The 21,372-nt window shown below is 40.6% G+C and overlaps 2 protein-coding genes across 2 annotated transcripts; both read right to left on the bottom strand.

The window, feature by feature from the left end:
• Positions 1-702: 702 nt before the first annotated feature.
• ifi30b (IFI30 lysosomal thiol reductase b) lies at positions 703-6,199 on the bottom strand. The gene is made up of 7 exons (XM_071514589.1): positions 6,059-6,199; positions 4,303-4,491; positions 3,130-3,201; positions 2,950-3,039; positions 2,427-2,579; positions 1,711-1,779; positions 703-1,269 (listed from the first exon to the last, which is right to left on the bottom strand). Exons 1-7 carry the CDS (start codon positions 6,197-6,199, stop codon positions 1,210-1,212), a joined length of 774 nt encoding a protein of 257 aa, XP_071370690.1. The 3' UTR covers positions 703-1,209.
• A 10,294-nt stretch (positions 6,200-16,493) lies between these two features.
• LOC139640389 (phosphatidylinositol 3-kinase regulatory subunit beta-like) lies at positions 16,494-20,882 on the bottom strand (the record flags this gene model as incomplete). The annotated part of the gene is made up of 6 exons (XM_071514588.1): positions 16,494-16,683; positions 17,860-18,021; positions 18,160-18,231; positions 18,762-18,938; positions 20,488-20,630; positions 20,757-20,882. Coding segments are annotated over 6 exons (870 nt in total), but the record flags the coding sequence as incomplete, so codon positions are not given.
• Positions 20,883-21,372: the final 490 nt, after the last annotated feature.

Genomic DNA, 21,372 nt, shown 5'->3' with positions numbered 1-21,372 from the left:
GTTCATCTGAAGCTGTTGGGTCGCTGGTTCGAGTCCCACTGTGACCCCCAAACACTATTCCAGCTGAGGTGGCTTCTTATTCTGCTATAAAATTAGGAAATGTCCCTTTGACTCTAAACCATGTTACTGATGACAAGATCCATTCACATGCTTGAAGTGGGGATAGAAAGGCATAAGTAGCTTGTTTCTGTGTTTCTGATGCTTTCATCAGCTAATTCCCCTTTACCCCATAAACTCCAACACAAATCCATACATGCAGGTAAGCACACACACACACACACACACACACACACACACCACACCACACAATGAAGATGGACAGAGCTGGAAAATGTCCTAACTCTTTAGCCGTCAACAGCTGCTGCTTTGACAAGACTCACCATTTGGGAATGTGATGATGTGCACATGAAATACTGACAAAGCACATTTTTGAAGGCGAGACTCTGGCATAAATGCATAAACATGGGATGGTATTTTTTTTAAGTATGGATGAGAATGTTTGCTACAAAATGAGACATCTTCATCAGGAAAAAAACAACCAATGGCAAAAAAGAAACGTGCAATCTTACAAAATGTTTAATGGCACAAAATTAAACAAATTACGGTAAAAATAGTATATAACTTATGTTAATTTATGACCAAGGTTTTATGACCTAGGACAGATTGCATCCTTTAGATTTGGTGATATGGAGGATGTTCTTCAGGTACTTTATCTCACAAACTGGATACAACTTTTGGAAAAACTCTTCCAGTATTATTTCTCCACTAAAGATAGAGTTGCTACAAATGGAGACACTTTAATTGCTTGCCCATGTATTAGATTTGTGGGTCAGTCTTGAAAATCATGTTAGAGTGGAATGGGGAAAAAAAAAAGAAAGCCATTTCCATTTCCTCCTTGAACTGAAAGCTTAGCCTTGTGAAAACCCACTTTATAATTTCAAAACTACATGACCACTATAATTTCTCTACTTCCTCACAGAAAAATAACCCTTGTTGCACATACGTGGTTTTCATCTGACAGCAGTAATAACCTAAAACATAAGGGAATAAAGGGCAGGAAGGCAAAGTGAACAAATAAGATAGCATGGAGTTTAATGTCTGTACAAACTGTTAGCTCACATCATCTGATCTTTACACATGTTATAATCTGCTGTGGTTCTGCAGGAGCTGCAGGCAGGAAACATGATGATGTTGATGTGTAACTTGTGTTCAGCATAAGCTCCTGTCCAGTTTGACCTGCGCTCCGGTGCAGGCGGGCGGCTTCCCTCCCTAAACACAAACACTAATATCAAAATCCCATCCCATCATGTGACTGTACGCCAGGCTCTGATACTTAAAATATTTGATATTCAATAAGTTTGAAGAATCAGAATCACTTAATTCATCCAAGTCCAAAAAATGTGGAGGAAAGTATCTGGGTAGCACTGATGCAGATACTATTGATAACTAATATCACACATATAGAGACACACAACACACTGTAGTACCACAGAACCTACTGAAACATGGGGCCAGGGTTGGGAAGTAACAGAATATTTGTAACAGTGATACAAACTGCAAATGCATATAAAAGTGCAACTATTTTCTTATGTTACCTAAAAAAATAACTATTCTGGACAACAGATCACATATAGAGCAAGACATACTGAATATATAGATCACTACATACAGCATATATTCAATATATAGAATATACAAAGTGATTCTCACCTTGTAGAGTTGGCACACCAAATGGAAAAGTGATGACATTGCCTTGTCCTGATTCTCGTCTGTGTATTCCTGTAAGAGAACAGCAGATTATCTTTGATCTATCATGACCTTTAGTCTGTTTTACACGTCAGAAATGTACAGAACTGTCATCTAAAACAACATAACAGCACTTTGGTTCATCAGTACTTTGAATGCTCGCGCACACCAATGAAAAGTTAAACCTGAATGTGTGGAGCCAAAGTACCACAGTTTTTCCGGGTAAGTAGCGTTAGCCTAAAGCCCAGTGAAAAAGACAAAAGGTAAGAGAGGAGGAAGCGAATATTATGAAGCCTAGCGCTCTGCTACTAGCTGAAAAAACACAATCTACCATACTAAGTTATCTAGGTTAGCTAGTTAGCCTAGCTGACCTTCCAAATTCAAACTAGCCATACTAGCCTAGCTAGCTAGGTAAGATAGTTAGCTAGCTGCTGACCTTCAACATCATGAATAAATGGAAAAAGTAGTAATTTTTCACAATTTAGATTTTTACATCTCTTTAGACCAGAGTTCCTTCTTTGCCATTGAAGTTTGCCAGTTAGCTAACATTTGCTCATCTTTTTTGGCTCCACCCACTGAGGTTTAACTCGGTAATTATGAGAAATGTTTGTATAAATAAAACTGATGCAGTTTATATATCCACGATGGACAGATGCAGTCCAGTCTCAGCAGTGTTTTACCCCATTGAAGGTGACCCAGGGGACGTGGTTGTGGGCGGGGTTTAGCGCTCTGGTCATGATGGCGTTGTTGTGCATCAGTTTGTAGCCCAGATCTCCCTTCACACAGGAGTCGATGCTGAACCACGACACTGCAGGGGTGTAAAGCTGCAGACACTGGGCCAAGACGACAGAGCAGCATCACCAACAATACACATGCAGTGTATTAGTTTATTCAGAGTTTGACCAGGTGATTGGTGCAAATAACATACCAAGAAATATGAGACTACAGTCAATTTTCTCTTAATTCTCTAGAAAGATTATATTGGAAGTCCTGGATGAAGAAATCCAGGAAATCCATTTACAATGTGGAAGACTAGTGACCGACCAAAATCTATGTGTAACTCCCAGACCCATGGAATGCTACGCAAGCTAACGTTGCAGTTCAAATTTCAGTTCAGCCCGGGTTCAAATTTCCAATACCACTGCAGGTCTTGCAGAAGAGGTTTGCTGAGGGTCAGTGGATGGTTTTTCTTTCAATACTCACAGGTTGGGCAGCATTGAGAACGTTGGCTGCTGATTCCATGCAGTTGATGACTTGAAACGCTGCGTGGCCCGCTGAATGGATGATACAGGCCTGAGGAACACATTATCAATCCAAACTGATTAGATTCTTGTTTAAGAAAATGCACTGTGCTATAGGTGATGAAGCAGTCAGCATGCAAACCTCAATCATGTTCCCGCGGCATTCAGGATCTCCATGCTGACAGGTGAAGGGAGAATTTGCTGACGGAATCTCCTAGAAGGAAAACCAAGGATGAGTCTTGATTCTTTGTAGGGCTTTCTAACCAGGAAGTTGACTTGGTTAATTGCTGCAGACACATTACAAGGCAGAAATAATACAGGACTGGCATTTGGTGCAGGACGGACTCTAACAAGACCACAGAGGGCAGAAAACATGTTTTGTTTGACAGAGGACTAAATATTACCTACATTCAATGCTGAAGAATGGGAGCAGATGAGGTTAGCCCATCTAAGAACTGCCATAAAGGACCAGGGTTAGCGTACCTTAGCATTGCCGTAGCGAACCAGTCTTAGCGTACCTTAGCGTTGCCATAGTGGACCAGGGTTAGCGTACCTTAGCATTGCCATAGTGGACCAGGGTTAGCGTACCTTAGCGTTGCCATAAGGACCAGGGTTAGCGTACCCTAGCGTTGCCATAAGGACATGGGTTAGCGCACCTTAGCGTTGCCATAAAGGACCAGGGTTAGCATACCTTAGCGTTGCCATAAAGGCCCAGGGTTAGCATACCTTAGCGTTGCCATAAAGGACCAGGGTTAGCGTACCTTAGTGTTGCCATACTGGACCAGGGTTAGCGTACCTTAGCGTTGCCATACTGGACCAGGGTTAGCGTACCTTAGCGTTGCCATAGTGGACCAGGGTTAGCTTACCTTAGCGTTGCCATAAGGACCAGGGTTAGCATACCTTAGCATTGTCATAAGGACCAGGGTTAGCGTACCTTAGTGTTGCCATAGGGGACCAGGGTTAGCGTACCTTAGCGTTGCCATAAGGACCAGGGTTAGCGTACCTCAGCGTTGCCATAGGGGACCAGGGTTAGCGTACCTTAGCATTGCCATAGTGGACCAGGGTTAGCGTACCTTAGCATTGTCATAAGGACCAGGGTTAGCGTACCTTAGCATTGCCATAGTGGACCAGGGTTAGCGTACCTTAGCATTGTCATAAGGACCAGGGTTAGCGTACCTTAGCGTTGCCATAGTGGACCAGGGTTAGCGTACCTTAGCATTGCCATAGTGGACCAGGGTTAGCGTACCTTAGCATTGCCATAGTGGACCAGGGTTAGCGTACCTTAGCATTGTCATAAGGACCAGGGTTAGCGTACCTTAGCGTTGCCATAGGGGATCAGGTTGACGGTCATGATGTCCTGCAGCATGGTCCAGGTAGGGAACAGCTGCTGGGTGATGAAGGCTCTGCAGCCCGGACACAGACTCTCATAGTACAGAGATACTGCGACTGGAGGAACGGCCGGGTCGGGCCTGGTGGCGGTCAGCTCCATACACTGCTTCTGCACCTACACACCATGAAAAACAAACCTTCTGTAAAACGGAACAGGACTGTTCAAATACTATTGCTTTTTCACTATGGCCATAGACTTGCTATGAGTGGAGACACCTTAACTGGATCTGTGTAAAATCTGGAGATGAATTAGACAGAAGACAGTGAATTTGGAAAGATGGAAAAGATGTCAGAGCACCAAGATGGATTTTATGGGGATAATACGCCACGTTCATGTCAGTTTTACCGTAAATACACCCTGACCACTGGGGAAAAAAAACTTTAATTAAAAGTAGGATATGTGAGAATTTGTTATCTGCTCCAATAATACCACAGATCCAAGGTCATTCAGGAAATGAAAACACTGGAAGATTCTTATTTATTATTAATTCTTTCTGAGCTCTCATCACTATAAGAACAGATGACGTTTGAATGTACTACACAATGGGGTACACATAAAATCAGACCAATTTACTTACAAAACTTATTTTACATGTTTGTCACAAGGAAGCCACTGTGTTCATGCACCTGGTCCACTGACAGGCCAGATCCCCATTGAGTTCAAGGGGAGAATGAACAGAACAGTTAATTGAACCTTGGTGAACCAGAAGCCTGTGATAAAACTCAGGAAAAAAAACAATTTTTCCAGCTTTCAGTCATCTTAAAACTCATTAGACCTTGTACAGTAACGGTCCACAGTCTAGTATGTGACCCAGACCTCCAGTGTGGCTGCTGGGCTGCAGTCACATGTTGTTTCTGGGAAATTCAGAACCTCTGGTGCTTAATTTCTAAAGCATGATTCTCATTTCAGTTCAGACAAGGGAATCTTTGACTGAACTCGACTGAACTCATGATGAAAGACAGTGTTTTGGGAATAACAGCCATAAATAACGAAATAAATAACATTTTAAATGTGTATATGTTTTCTTCTTCCATAACGTGTACAGGGTTTTGGTAATGAAGTCTTCAACTCATGATGGAAAAAGAGCGTTAAAAATAATGGCCTTTCACAAATCACCCATAAAACAAGCTTAGCAAATCATCTCACTAGTGTAGAATATAATTCATAATAAAGCCTACAACCTATAAATCTGGACAAATAATAAAATGGACCACAAGGGGAAAAAAAGGAATACATATGAAGCTTGATATATTATTAGGTTTTTGGTGTAGTTTTTTTCCCAGAGTGATTTATGAGTGCAACAGTAGAATAACTCATAATTCAAGCAAACAATAGTGAGAGTTAATTCCCACAGAGTCAGAAAAATGAATTTAGCATCCAAAGCCCGACAGACTATTTAGTAAAAGAAGATAGATACAGAAGATATAGATAAAATTCCTCTCTTTTTCCTTAGCTGCTTTATAATAATTCTACTGTCACAGGAATATTATCAGGCCTTGAACCTCCAGATTTTTTGGCTGCTAGTAATTTTGGTGATCTAAAAATTGAAGTTTATTCTCTTGTTACACTCATTGCAAGTCACTCTGCATAAGAGTTTCAGCTAAATGACGAAGACGGAAATGTAAATGCAGACTCACACACTGACCCTGCAGATGGATGACAGCAGGTAAAATCTACTCACCTTGCATTCCAGTGCGATTTCCAGGGAGCGACACCACTGGGACGGGGGATAGGGACAGGACGGTTTGGGATGGGACTTTCCTTCACTGCTCTGGTCAGTGAAGAAGAGTAAAAACACAGCGAGCAGCTCTGTCAGCTTCATGTCTGCAGTCATGAAGAGGAAACACTGTACACTGACCCAGAGCAGAGATAACAAACCACACAGGCTGACTGGTGGCTCCTCCTCGGTCTGGAGCGATCCCAGCTGACTGAGCCCAATCAGGCTGATTAATCAATACCAGGTGTCACTGACTGTGCTGCTTTCAGCCGCTCTTCTTCTACTTCTGAGTTTGAAGGTCCGTAAATACGACTTGTGGGTGCATTCACGTGTTTTTGTGTCATAAATTAGTGCTAAAACGATTATTTGATTAATCGATTAGTCGATCAAGAGACAATTAATTAATTATACTTTTTATAGTCAATTAATCGTTTCAGTCATTTATCAAGTAAAAATACCAAACATTTGCTGGTTAAAGCTTCACAAAGGCTAAGATTTTTTTACTTTTCTCCATTTCATCTTATTATAAAATTATCTTTTTTGGGCCATTCAGACTAAGTAAGCAAATTTTAGAATCACTTTGGGTTCTGGTAACCTGTGATGGCCATTTGTCATTATTTTTGACATTTTATAAACTAAACGATGTGATACTATATATTGCAATACCATATCAGATCAGTCATTGAGTGACGATAAACAACATATAACATTTGTGCATGTGACCAACCTTCACCTGCACCTACATATGAGTAATACAAAGAAATCAATTGACTATGAGAGCAGCGTTAAAAGCAGGCGCAAGTTTTTTTTAGATGAACAAGCAGCAAATTCTTAAAGGAACAAAAGGAAGTAATGGCATTAAGAGAAGTAGGCAGGTTATTCCAATCGGATGGAGCTTTGTATTTGAAAGCTCGACATGACTATGATTGTTATTGCTTCCATTTAGTTATGCAGATATATAATGTATGTAACCAAGGATTGTTATAGACATATGTTATGTTATGATAGAAACTAGCATTAGTGAGGCTTACAATTACAATTTACAATTTCACATTTGGCAGACGCTTTTGTCCAAAGCGACTTACACATGAGATTTGCATACAACACAAGCAAGTTTCTAGATAGGAGAGAACAACGAGAGTAAGTGCTATAGAGCTAAGTTCTGGCTTTACATAGGTTTCATTGCAACATACTTAAGATGATAAAAATCTTGTCATCCACTTGCAGCTGGGTACAAAAAAATAAATATGATGCAATTGTGTGTTTGTGAAACACAAGTTCAAGCAGACAGGAGGAGTAATCTTTAGAGAATCTGCAAGGCAGGGCTGGGAGATAAGAGAGAGAGGAACCTGTGAGAGAGAGAATGATATAAAGGAAGGGGAGAGTTTTAGAAAGGGACCTTTGTAAGAGAAGACATTTTTTTTTTAGTTTTTGAAGACATTTTTATCTTTTTCATTTTTGAATTTTTGTATTCTTCATAACCTGAGAGAGAGACAACTCCTTTCAAGAGAAAATAATAATAATAATAATAATAATAATAGTAATAATAATTATACATTTAATTTGCATAATGCTTTTCTAAATACTTGGACGACACTTTACATATAAACAAGATACACAAAACACATAACAGACAATATCAATGAATAGGACAGAGAATAAAATATTTCAAATAGGGAGAAAGACAAGAAAGTTAAAATGAAAAGACCAAGAGGCCGGAAGAGAGTTAGAGATTAAAATCATTGTATGTAAGTTCTCCTTTTATTATTCTTGTGTTGTACTAGGACAGCAGACCTGGGCAGGGCTTATTTAATCATTGTGCTGTGTAACTTTTGTATTGTGCATTTATTTCATGAAAGGGTGAGTTCTAGCCCTTCTGAAGGGGGTTAGGTTTACCATAAGAGACACTTGGGCCTGATTTATACCAGGTTTACCTTAGACCTCTTTAATTGAACCCTCTAAACAGTTCCTTGAGATTCTTTCTTGAATGTCAAAACATTCTGTTGTGTAACTGGAACCAATGTAATCTAGTCTTACACTGGTTCCAGTAAGGTTGGTCAGGGTGTTTAGTGTTGAAGGGGGTTGTACTATACTCATGCCCAAAAGGAGAACAGGACCGCCAGTAATAAGATAAAGCAACAGCTAACTTCAGGCTCCACATAAAAAACACACTGACCACACATAGCTGTTAGGTTGATCCTTACTGTGTGTGATAGGCCAATATCCTGACTATAGTGGGGTTGGAGTAGATCAGCATTAAGGTCAACGATTAATCAAAAAAATAATTGTTAGATTAATCAATAATGAAAATAATTGTTAGTTGTGGCCCTATCGAAAATAATGCAGTAGACTTGATTAGGTTGTTGTTGAAGGGTTGTTCAGGTTGGGGACTGTGGATCGGTCTCCATCTGTTTGTTTCTTCCTTCATCTGTCCGACCATCACAGGTGACATCTCAAAACACTGCTGCTGCATTTTCAAAAATGACATTATTTAGCCCAAAGGGAGCGTTACAATTACAGGTCAAATTTGCAAGTCTATCTTCAAAATTGTACATTGAGCAATTTAAGTATTGTTTGCTGAACCTAATCTGAAGGGGTCGGCACTTCACTGAGACAGAGCAGATGCACAATGTAAAGTACATTACATTACATTACATTACAGTACAGTACAGTACAGTACAGTGCAGGGTGAATGGGTGACCGGTGGTAGAAGAGGCGACCCCTAGTGGTAGAACCCTGCAGTGGAAGACCTGCAGTTTACATCCCACTACTATAATTGGAGAGCGGTTTGTGTGTTTGTGTGTCCTACCATGGAGGAGAGGAGAGGAGAGGAGAGGAGGAGACAAGGACAGGGGAGAGGAGAGGAGAGGAGAGGAGAGGAGAGGAGAGAGGAGAGGAGGAGACAAGGACAGGGGAGAGGAGAGGACAGGACAGGAGAGGAGAGGAGAGGAGAGGAGGAGACAAGGACAGGGGAGAGGAGAGGAGAGGAGAGGAGAGGAGAGGAGAGGAGAGGAGAGAGGAGACAAGGAGAGGAGAGGAGAGGAGAGGAGATGAGGAGACAAGGAGAGGGGAGAGAGGAGAGGAGAGGAGGAGACAAGGAGAGGGGAGAGAGGAGAAGAGAGGAGAGGAGAGAGGAGACAAGGAGAGGAGAGGAGGAGATGAGACAAGGAGAGGAGAGGAGAGGGAGAGGAGACAAGGAGAGGAGAGGAGGAGGTTATAAATTCTAGTGTTAATTTATTGGCTACAACTTGTTGTATAGGCTGTGTGACAACCAACTGTTAAACAAAGAGTGAAAATGGAAACATAAACCAATAGTAACTATTTACATAGAGTGGCAGCATGGTAACATTAACATATAATAATAACAAATCACTTTTACCATCAGTTGTTGACATGCCTCTGATCTCCACCTCCTAAACATCACATCTCAGGAAAAACTTCCCCAGTTGTATTTATCTCTTTGCACGTGAAGACAGTAGTAGGTCCTATATAGGACTAATCTGGACCAATTTAAGTGTCTGTAAAACATCAGCAGTAATTGAAGCACACAAGTAACTGCTGATGTTTTAAATTCCAGATTAGTCCAAACCTGCAGCCCTGCACTATTCCTTTGTAGAAGAAGGCCACTAATGAAAGGTATTTAAATCACCAGGCTGCCATGTTGTGTTGCAAAAAACACTCAGAGCAACTCAGTAAACCATCGCCTCGACTTTATTTGGGGTCTGAAAGTGCATACAGGAACACTGATGTTCTGAAGTAGTTAAAGAAAACTTTTACACCAATAAAAAAAAGTAATAAACCAACAGATTTCTCCACTCATGACATAAAGAAAACACAACAAGTTCTGTGAATATCTAACTAATTAAACACAAAAAGCTAAACATTATTGCATAATTGACCAAGTAAATAAACATTTACATTAAACACTTTACAGTATTTTCTCACAGCATTAGGCTATTAACTAACTGCAGCTAAATGCATCAGATCAAAGCTGAAGGAGGAGCCACACAGTCACAAACTGAAGGGACAAAAATCAGAGGGACACTGACATGATTTTAACAGCTGAGAGAGCCAAGGTGATGTGGATGGACACTCAAAAGTATTTCACCAAATACCAATTTTCACAAGTTAGACCAAAACAAAACTCAGTTAAGTTTTTTATGAAGTCCCTGGTTCTCAAACAATTATTTTAAAATGTTTTACTTCATTCATATTCTGCCTTTGTCCCGAAACATAATAGTAGCCTAAAACTGTGTAGGAACACAGGAGAGAACTTCCATAGTGCTGCTTTAAGCAGATGGTGGTTTAGTTCAACAAACATTTCTGGAGGCAAAAATAATCTCATTGATTGACTTAAATCTCAGTGGGCGGAGCCAAAGAACCACAGTTTGACCACAGAGTGCAAGTTGGCTAACTGGCTAACTTGAATGGCAAAGTAGGAACTCTGGTCAAAATATAAATAAAATACTTTTTTAATTCATTCTTGACCATGATATCATGATGTTGAAGGTCAGCAGCTAGCTAACTAGCTTACCTAGATAGCTATAGGTTAGTATGGCTAGTTTGAACTTGAAGGTCAGCTAGGCTAACTAGCTAACCTAGATAACTTAGTATAGATAGATTGTATTTTTTCAGTTAGCAGCAGAGCACTAGGCTTCATAATATTAACTTCCTCCTCTCTTACCTCGTCTTTTTTACTGAGCTTCAGTCTAATGTTACTTAAATGTTGGTAGAACTAAAACGCAAATCTGCCTCATAAACACTTTTATGTCATTTCTTTTAACATTACATTATGTTTTGTATAAGCTGTCATTACCTGTCTTTTCTAATGTAAAAGAATAAGCATGCGTTGTTGTAATGGTTGTCAAAGTTCTGAATCTCAGGAAATAATATATTTTTCCCACTACTTTGGAGTAGTATCCTTCAAAATGTATTTAGATTTGTAGATTTATTCAGCTTGCACAAAGATAAAACATGAAGTGGTATAAAAAAAAAAAAAAGATATAATGACAAAAATCATAGGAGGAAAAAAAGCCCCCTAAGGGTCTTAGAGAGACATCTCACCTCACCAACAAAATAATACTGAATGGTCGACACAAAACTGATACCACCCAACCCAGAAATAAACATCTATCAGTGCTACAACATACCAATCTCACCAGCAACACCTCCACATTTAGCACCACAACACATCCACCTGCTGCTGTGACAGGGTGGATGCACATGAAGACGGTCAGTATCTCCTCCTCACATGAGATACTTGTGTGCAAATGCTATGCTTTAACTATAAACCCACAGAGTCTTCCTTCCCAGACACAGGAGTACAGTACAGAGCGTCCACAAGAGCTGGGTATCACAAACACAGATAACCAAAACTTCAAAATGTTAGACTCTAACTATGAAAAATCTATTTGTTGTTGTTGAGGATATTAGTGTTTTTAGTGTTTTAATATTTTTTAAATGGGATATCAATTGTACAGTCTGATTCCACTTGGAAAAGCAGATGACATGTACAGATGTTACAAAGAAAATAATTTACCCTCACATGATGAAAACATGCTTCAAAGTAATAATCTTTATTTTCATAGCAATAGATGTCCACTATGCTACTCTCTATACCCGACTGATATAACATAACAGTGATCCAACCTATATGCAGTTCATGAAAGCTTTTCCATTGTCTGTTCTAAAAACCCGGTGTCTGGTAGCTCCCGTCTGTTTGGAATCAACAGAAGAAGAACTGGGTAGTTAGCATGAGCAGCGATAGCCTCCATGTCTGGACAAAGAAAAGAGCGCCACCTACAGCAACTCAAACTTCATCAACAGAAAATCCAAGCTCCACCCACACTGTTTGATTGACAGGTGATCTCTGGAAAGTGCAGTGCAGAAACACCACAGTGAGGCTGAGCAACAAAGATGGAGACTAAATTACAATACAGAGAATCTAGCAGATCACCACTTTAATTCAACAAAGAAAGACACCGGAAAAAATAAATAAATCTTTTGGAACTGCTGTTGGTATCAAAAAATGTCCTACAATACCCAGCCCTAATGTCCGTATTATATATTATTTGGTAATATGTAGTTACCCTATTACACAAAGACAGCATGCAAAAGTCAAACACTCACACTGTTTCACTGCTACACAAAGTGGTAATCAGACACTCTGTCCAACTCAGCATTAACACAGTCTGACGAATGGATAACTTCAAGTGAACATACACAAAGTGCATTCAGCACAACTTGATTCACCAGTGACCTCAAACAGAGAAGTGCATTTAACAGATGTGGCAGGTAGTTTCTGAAAGCTTTCTACTGACATGTTAACAGAAACAAATACACACAGCGCTGAAAATAAAAATATCTTACCAAAAAAGTAAGATTTAGCTATTACTCTCTTAGCCGATATGCCTGACTTCTCTGGGCTACCCAAACTGACAATACTATCAAACTTCTTTACTACTGCATTTCCCTACAGAAATAGTTTAATGAATAATTCACTGTAACCCACAAGCACCACATATATACTGTATCTCCACAATCAAAGAGAGAGTACCTGTTACCTAACCAGGACTGACATGAGGGGATTTACAACTGGGGCGAAATTAAAATGTCACAGGTTCAATCCCTGTAGCAATAACTATGTCTGTCAACAGCTTGTGTCCTGTTGAGGTGTCGTTGAGCAAGACACTGAACCCACACCTGCTCATTAACTGCAAAATGAGATTTCCATTATAGACATTCTTCCCCCAGTGGCCATTTTGAACTTACATCACACTCCAAGTAAGAAAATACCCAGAAGAGAAAGTAGGCTACAGCTCTGTTGTGTATCAAGATGACACATCATACACAAATCGGGAACTGGACAAATATTTAGCATTTCACAGATTCCCCACTGAAAAACATCTCAGGAATCCAGGATATGGGTTCACATTTTAAGGTAATATATTTTGCCCGCTATAGCTTCCAGGATCTAACCTAGGTAGGTAGCTAGTAGCTAACTAGCTGCCTACGTAACTAGCTAACTTCCCTGCTAAATTCAAGCAGTCGTAGTTGTTGTTCCCGTGATTGCTAGCTAATTTGGCAACGGTATTATTTAATATTTTCCCTGTTTCCAGGTACGTTTAGGTCAGGGCTGGGATTTGATGATTGAGTGACTATAGTTAAAAATGATTAAAATGACCCAGCAGGGTTTTTCTTTTTTTCTTTTTTTTTTTTGTATACCTACTTTTGAAACTCCCAGTACCTACATCTGCCAATCATCCAGGTAGAGTGATGTAAGTTCAAAATGGCCACTGTAGAAATAAGGTCAATTTGACAAATTTGACACCTACTTTTGCAAAATGATTGATCGCACTAAAGTTAAATCAAATTATGATAAGGATAGAAATTGCTGGTACTCTATACAGTCATGCTTTGGATGACAAAATGGTAACACTTATACAGCCTGAATCCTCTATTATAGAAATAGAAAGATGAATGGTATGAATGTGGTAATGTTTTTTCCCAAAAAAATAGATATACAGTGTATTGTTTTGGAATATAACACTTTAAATGTACCACAGGACAGCTGGTACCCTAACGGCCCCATACACAATGATCAACTATAGGAAAGCTACTGTTCTCCCAAAATATTATCCCATGTGACTCTGTATTGCAGCCTTACATCCAACTAGACAGCCTGACAGTGTTGGGTTGCTGTAATACACCCAACACCGTAGCCTAATGATTTATGGGACAAGACCCCAATGCGGAGTCTGATACACAGAGAAATATAATGGCTGGAACAGAAACGTTTAAAGGCACTTTTCAATAATTTCCCATAGGACCCTGCTTCCTACATGACTTGTATGTTATCACTATATAGGTCAGGGCTTATCAAAGAGATGGAAATCTTAAAGGATCGCTCCTAGATCGCTAACTCCAACCAAATCCTACTGTAGATAAGGATTCCTTGGAGAACCCCGGAAAAATATACTAAAGAACAGGTAGTTTCATCCAAGCAATCCATAAAATCCAACTAGCTGTGCTTTATGGGTTACCATTCCAACTCTTGCGATAACCAAGAAGCTAGTTAGCGATCTTCCTTGTTTTCTCCTGTTTTTTATTCTTCTCTGTGTGCGCTACATTGAGGAAGTCTTTTCAGTCAGTATTTGCCTACTGCATCATCGCCATACCCATAATCACAGTACAGAACGCCCTCTCACGTATTATTGCTATACTAACGCTTTAAAGCAAAAATTAAACCCAAAGCATAATTCACAAATATTATTCCTGTGACAGTTTAATCACTATTTGAGAACATAAACTCACTGCAAAGCTGGAAAACAGAGATCTAATCTGTGGTGTCCTAAAGACTCTGTGAAGTTGTTTATTTATGCTTTTACACTTGCCAGACCAAAATGTGTCCATATCCCTGTATCCACAGAGTTTATTTCCTATTCATTGTCAATGGAGCAGCTCAAAGATGCATCTCTGGCAGCATCAACAGAATGTTGGTTTGCTTGTTTCCAGCTTTGGGAAAGACTTGTTCAAGTTTGTAAGTCTAGACTTAACTGTCCAACATCATAGGAATAATATATTGCTGTTGTGAGAGAAAAATATACTGCAATTTTGGTGTTAGTTTCTTTTTCTTAGGAGAATTGAAAGATGACAGTGAATTATGTGTTAAGTGAGTTTCATGACCCTCGGGTGCTTGAAACCTGTGAAACCCCATCGTGAAAAAAAAAAAAAAATGGACGGACATCAGTGAAAATGAGCATTCATTTCATCATTCTTCAAAAGTTGACTTTTTGCAGTGTTTTTTCGTCCAACAACAGCCACATGTGAAATCAGTTTTAAGGTGGATTGTCCCAAGTCTACGGCTCTGATCTCTGATCTCGAGGTGTGTTTGTATTCTGGTTGTCTGGTTTCAATAAAGTGCTTGTGTGTGGTCTTCAGTTTGTGCATTACCCACAATGCCCCTGTGCCGGGCAGTGCGGGGTCCCATCCTGAGCTCAGTTTCCCAGAAGCACCATAATCACACTGCTCCACTGATTCATATGGATCTAAGATATTCTCAATACCATGGAGAGATGCACCAATATCACTTTTCCACTGCTGATATCCAGTAGTAAACTTTAAGCACTGGCTTATACCAAGCAGTGTGCAATATAGACCATTAGTCGCTCTGCTTTGATTTCCAACGTTATCAATGCAGTCAGATTTCAGTTTGGGGAAAATTCTCTGACACCAGTTTGACTCTGGTATCGTCCCTATATCTAGATAGTTGCGTTCCTGGTAACTGCAACTTCCGTACCATCATGGTTTTTGGGAAACTCTGATACCGATACTAGCGTTGTCATGATAACCAAAATTTCGGTACTACAAAAGACTGAGTTCAATATTGAATTTTAGAAGCGTCCAATATTTTCACTAAATGTGTCCTGCAAGCTGAAATTCCTTTTTAACGTGCGGATGGCACATGGACCAGACTAATTAAAAGAAGAAGGAATGGAATAGATAGAACTGCAGTCTGGCTCTTGACAGCCAACAGCTGAAAAAATGGAGCATCAAACAGTCCACCACAAAGTGAACTGGATCCCAATCCACTTAAACTGGTTGAGAAACTGGTGCCAAGAGCCAAATATGGAACTCTTTCACTTCACAGAGCCAACAAAGACGGACATCCAACCAGCATCAAAACCCCTGTGGAAACACAAGTAACTTAGCAAATCATCTCAGTGATCGTTCCTCTGTGAAGTGTGTATTGAAGTCAACATTCTGTTATCATGACAACACTAACCCACAAACATGATCTCATAAAAAGGCGTGAAATGAGCACGAACTCTGAAACACAGATTTTCGTTCTGTGGACACGAATTATGTGAAAATTACGTTCCTCCACCACAAACTGGATTCTGTGGCAACAGTACAGCACGCAAGTTTAGGCAGGTAAAACCACTTTGGTTAAGGTTTGGGTTCAGGTTATGGTTAGGCAACTAAAACAACAGGTTGAGGTTTGGGAAATGCTTTGGTCATGGTTAAATAAGAAAAACGTTCGCAAAAAATAAGAATTTGACTCACAGTAAAAATTTCCTTTGCATTCGCCCACCCACCACCCGACCACAAAACTATTTCAATGTGACACTACTTCCCGTTTATAGTCGTGTCTCCTTCATGTAACCGTTTCATGCTGGGAAAACAGAATTTTAATACTTTACGTGCCACCAACACGCAATTTGGTGTTAACGAGTCGTGTTCATTTCACATGTTTGTGTGAGATCAGGTTTCACTAACCGGTGCTCTGTCTGAGCCTGGTATCGACCCGACATCCAACCACAGTGTCCATATGTCTGCGTCCTCAGTGCTGACACAGTAAAGCTTCGGGAAACCCGGTCAGGTGGAGTGCTGGTGAGTCTCAGCTGGGCTGCTGGCTGAGAGCGGGCCAGGCCAGAGTTACATTCAGCTGCTGGTTGTGCTGGATCAGGGAAGTGTGTCGGTAGTGCAGGACCAGCTCTCTCAGTGAGGAGTAGAGGTTGTAGGGCTCAGCGAAGCCGAAGCCTGTGGACGTCCTGTAGATCACACAGTGCTTCACATCTCCGTCCACGCTGCAGGGAGAGAGCAGCGGGGGGGAATCTGTCAGACTCCATGCAACACTCTCAAAACAGATATATATGAACATACTATGTGCACCTTTGTAGCTCAGGTTCAAAAAAAGAGGAAAGTCTGCACTACTGAATAAATTACAAACGTTTATTTTAATGCGCAGCAGCAAACACAGAACCGAACACGTTTCTGCACTAGGCCTTCATCAGCTTCTCTTCACCTTTGTAACTCAACAGGTAGAGCAAAGCATGGGTTGGGGGTTCGATTCCCACTGCAGCCACCCAAGATAAAAATGAATGCCCTTGTGGTACTGTAAGGATGGATACAAAATGTCTAGCAAATGGCATTCGTTACATTAAAGCTGCACTTGGCAATTTCAAATGTTGGAGGCCCCAGTTGGCAGCATAATTCCAACAGTTATCAAAATTTGATTGGATGAAATTTTTGCATCTGCCCCCGAGTGCAGGATGAGCAGAAATGTGCCGTTTACCAGAAAGAGACGGTCTGTTCATTTTGATCAACATGTTTTTTAATCGGTGTACATTAAGACCAGCAACATCGTTGCCTGGGTCCAGACCTTTGACTCCGCCCACTCCACCAGTTGACTGATTCTGGTCTGGCATCTTGACATGAAACAGCGGTTTCTCGGTTGAAAAATGATCGGTCCAATGAGCGCCGGGGGGGACTAACGATAAGCCAGTCATGCTGTTGTCAAGCGTTGTCAAGCTGTGCGCCGGAACCAAGGAGGAGAAATAACAATGGCGACCGCTATAGACAAGATAGATGCTGCTATCGAGGCTGTTCTAAATCGATTAAAAGTACCAATTATTTTGAAATCTGAAATACTTTGTTTTTACTTCGCTCCGTGTTGTCAAAGATGCTCTATACTTTCTGAACCGTCTCTGGTGTTGTCATGGCTACGCATCAGTGTCGACTTAAAGTGACGTTAGATTCAGGCGGATACGTCGGTCTCTAGTGATCGGTTAGGGAAAATCGAATCCCCCTCCCCCACGGAAATCGGTTAGAGTGGAGGCAATGTCAGACTGAAGATGGAAATGGAGTGGAACGAGTTGACAATTCTGTCTGATATCAGGCAAACAACATTGGTAAAACGGCAAAACAAAGTATTTTTTCATTGGGTGTTTAAATGAATAAAAGAGGAAGCCTGAGCCACTCACACCACAGAGCAGGCGAAGGAGCCTCTCTGAGTCTGGCTGTCTCTGATGAGGAAGGTGCCGTCCCTCCTCCCCCTCAGCAGCTCCTCCGCCTCCTTCCTCCTCATCCCGCCCACGTACCAGCTCCTCTCCTCCTGGTGGGCGTCGTCCGGCAGGGTGTACGGGCTGGGAGGGGGGGGGGGGTTAGGTTAGTTAAATGTAAAACTTAAAACACACATGCTAAAAACTCACAGGGCAGGTGTTGGATTTCCATGGATAAATAAAAGCTGATACTAAAAAAAAAAAAAAGATGATGATACTCACTCTTCATCGTGGCTCCTGGTCCCCAGCCAGTCGTTGATCTGGCTCTGCCGTGTGCCTTGCTGGGTGAGCCACCTGAAACATGCAGAGGACCGTGATGTGTGAGCAGGCAGACCCTATCAGTTCTCTTCTGTAAGGCCGGGTATCATGGGAAAATTTTAATTTTTTTCTCTGAGTCTTCTCTATTTGGTCTCCCTGTCTACTTTCCAACTCTCAAAGAAAAATAAAAACTTAAGATCTATTCTGTTTAATACGTTCCATCACGTCACTCTCTGGGCAACGTAGGCTGCCAGCTGGAACTTGAGGTAGGGCTGAACAATTAATCGAAATTTTATATTATTTTTATAAAATTTTCAAATCGCAGGAGGCGCAATATTTGTTAAAGGCGAAATGTGTGTCAAAATACCATTTTAACTGAAATATTGTGGTGCTGCAGAGATGTCCTGGCCTACACATCATATTCTACAGACTTAAGAAAACATCTTTGTTTGGTACAGATCCCCGCAAATCATATCGCAATTGCAATATCAGTCAAAATAATCACAATTAGATATTTTTTCAAAATCGTTCAGCCCTAACTTGAGATGCTGAAGGTTTGAACTTACAGCAGATATTGATCTCTGATCTTCCTGAGCTGGACCAGATCGGGCTTCAGGCGGTTCATCTTCCTGTCCACCTCCATGTTGGCGAGCGCCTGCCTCCTCAGCTCCTCCTCCAGCCTCCTCTTGCTGCTGTGGATCTCCTCCACCCGCGACTGCAGCTCCTCAGAGTTACTGTGGATCCTGGGAGGAGGAGGAACAATGTCAAAGATCCACAGGATGTGATGTAACACTACCATGTGCGATTAAAGCTGCAATATGCAACTTTTTTCACATTAACATTAGGGCTGGACCCGAATATTCGACTATTCGGATATTCGTTCGTTGGGTAGGTATTCGGTTTTCAATTTTGGGATTCGGATATTCGTTTTTTTAAATGTAATTTTATATGTAATGATCGCTGCTTGGGTGTCTATATAGTGACGTCACACTTCCGCTCTTGTGGAGTCAGAGTTTACTTTTGTAAGGGGAAGTCGCTTGTCTGAGCCCTTGTCTCTAACTTTATGTTATACCGTAAAACTTCAATTAAAAGCCGAGTCCCTTTTACGTTACTGGCCGGGTGTGGCTACACGTTTTGACAAATTAAGGCCGGTCTCAATTAGAAGCCGGTTGCCACTGATGCTGCGAAGCACTTTATTTTTTTTTTAATTGCATTCAAATGTCAGTCACATTTGCTGATCGCCATGGCGGCACAGAGAAAAAACTACGACCTGAAATTCAAGCTGTCAGTTGTCAAATTTGCTGACCGCTCCCTCTCTTCATTCACTTTCTAGCTCGCTCGCTCTCTCTCTCGCTCTCTCTCTCACTCTTTCTCGTGCTAAAGGAATTAAAGGCCTGTCCCATATAGACGCCTGTCCCAAATATAGGCCGGTTGAGTTCAGTGTTTTATTTGAGTTCAGCCCCAACCCCCCCCCCCCCGGCCGAAGCTTGAAATATACGCTGTTGATTACTACCGAAGCTCCGAATCCCAAAAAATGGTATTCGGGACAGCCCTAATTAACATTAATGCTAAATAAACAGCATATATGGTAAATTAGCAGTCTGTGTCTGTGTGACTCTGTTCTCATGCCTAAATCCCTTTTGCTGAAATATGCTTTTCAATGATGTTGGCGGCATTTTGGGACGTACTTTGCCTTCAAGTGTTCAAGTGTCAACATTCAATTTCAATTTCTTTTTTATGCCTATTGCAAAAATGAACAGGATTTTGGGATTCTGTTTGCCAATCATTCTGTTTTTAGAATGGGTTAAATAATGTAAGAAGAAATGACATACAGTAAAGTTATTACACATTTATATATAATGAGTTACTGATTTATTTATTTTTTATATTTAGCTAACAACCATGTACTGGAATGCTAAGTATGGCTGGTGAGTTTTTATTTTTGTCTTTGCATTTTTGTCAAAACCATCAGAATCACCTCAACTAATAAAGAAACGCAGAATACAGGAACCCCGAAATCACAAACAGTCAATGGATCATTTTACACCCCTGTTGATTTTCACATTAGACTGAAAGGGGGCGGGCTCCAGCGTTCCTTATTTGGGACAAAAAGTGATGTCACACTTGAGAAGACTATTCCAGTTGCTGTGGGCGTGGCCAGCGGTGATCGCATTTGTTTTGGTTTTGAGTTTTTATATAGTTGTACAAAATAAGTAAAATAAAATAAATCACAAGTGAGATAAAAAAATTCCAAATGTGTGTGTGTGTGTGTGTGTATGTTTGGAAGCCTACTTGTCGATCTGTGTGTTGCTGTCCGGTGTGAGGAACATGTCGATGTATTCCTTGCTGTAATGCTCCTGAGTTTCACACTGTTCCTCAAAGATCCGGATGGTTTCACTGAAAGCCTCGATGGCCGTCCGCTTGCTCTGCAGTTCCTGGAGAGAAAAAACCCGAAAAAACAAATACGTATTTCTCATTTTTTTTACTCATTTATTTATATTTAGACAACAAAAGCCAGAGAGACTTGGTAAAGCGAAGTGCGTCAGTGTTTTGTTCTGTACCTGGGAGGTTTGTGTGAACTCCTCGTACAGAAGGTCGTACTCCCTGCTCTTCTCCTGGTATTGATCCTGGTAGATCTTCAGCTGTTCTCCGACCGCATCGATATCGTCTTCCATCACAACCTGCTGCTGCACAGAGAGACGCACATGAAGACCACTCATCAACAGAGAAACAAGAGGTAGTTCATTTACAGTTAAAAAAAAAAGTGTATTTAACCTAATCTAAGCTAATGTTTACCTTTGATCATTTTCATTTACATTTTAAATGTCAGCAGACGCTCTTATCCATAGCAAATTACAATCAGTGTAATAGCAGAAAAAGCTTCTATATCCTAGATACCATGTTACATCTGTTAATGTAATAACTTGGTAACACTTTACAATAAGGGTCACTAAGTTAAGGGTTAGTTAATGCTTAATAAGCATTAACTAACCTTATTCAACAGTTAACTAATGTGTAATTTACTAATGGTGTTCATGTTAACTAAGGTATTAATTTATACATTATTTAATAGTTTATAAAATAATGTATAAATGAATACCTTAGTTAACATGAACACCATTAGTAAATGATTACCAGACACATTAGTTAACTGTTAATTAAGGGTTAGTTAATGCT

This window comes from Centroberyx affinis, unplaced genomic scaffold (assembly GCF_046629955.1).
Source record: "Centroberyx affinis isolate AG114_WGS23_722 - 3 ecotype Tasmania unplaced genomic scaffold, CSIRO-AGI_Caff_v1 ptg009297l_1, whole genome shotgun sequence".
In the NCBI taxonomy this organism is placed as follows: Eukaryota; Metazoa; Chordata; class Actinopteri; order Beryciformes; family Berycidae; genus Centroberyx; species Centroberyx affinis.
Note: the sequence above shows the minus strand (reverse complement) of the source record. Positions and strands in the feature narration are given on the sequence as shown.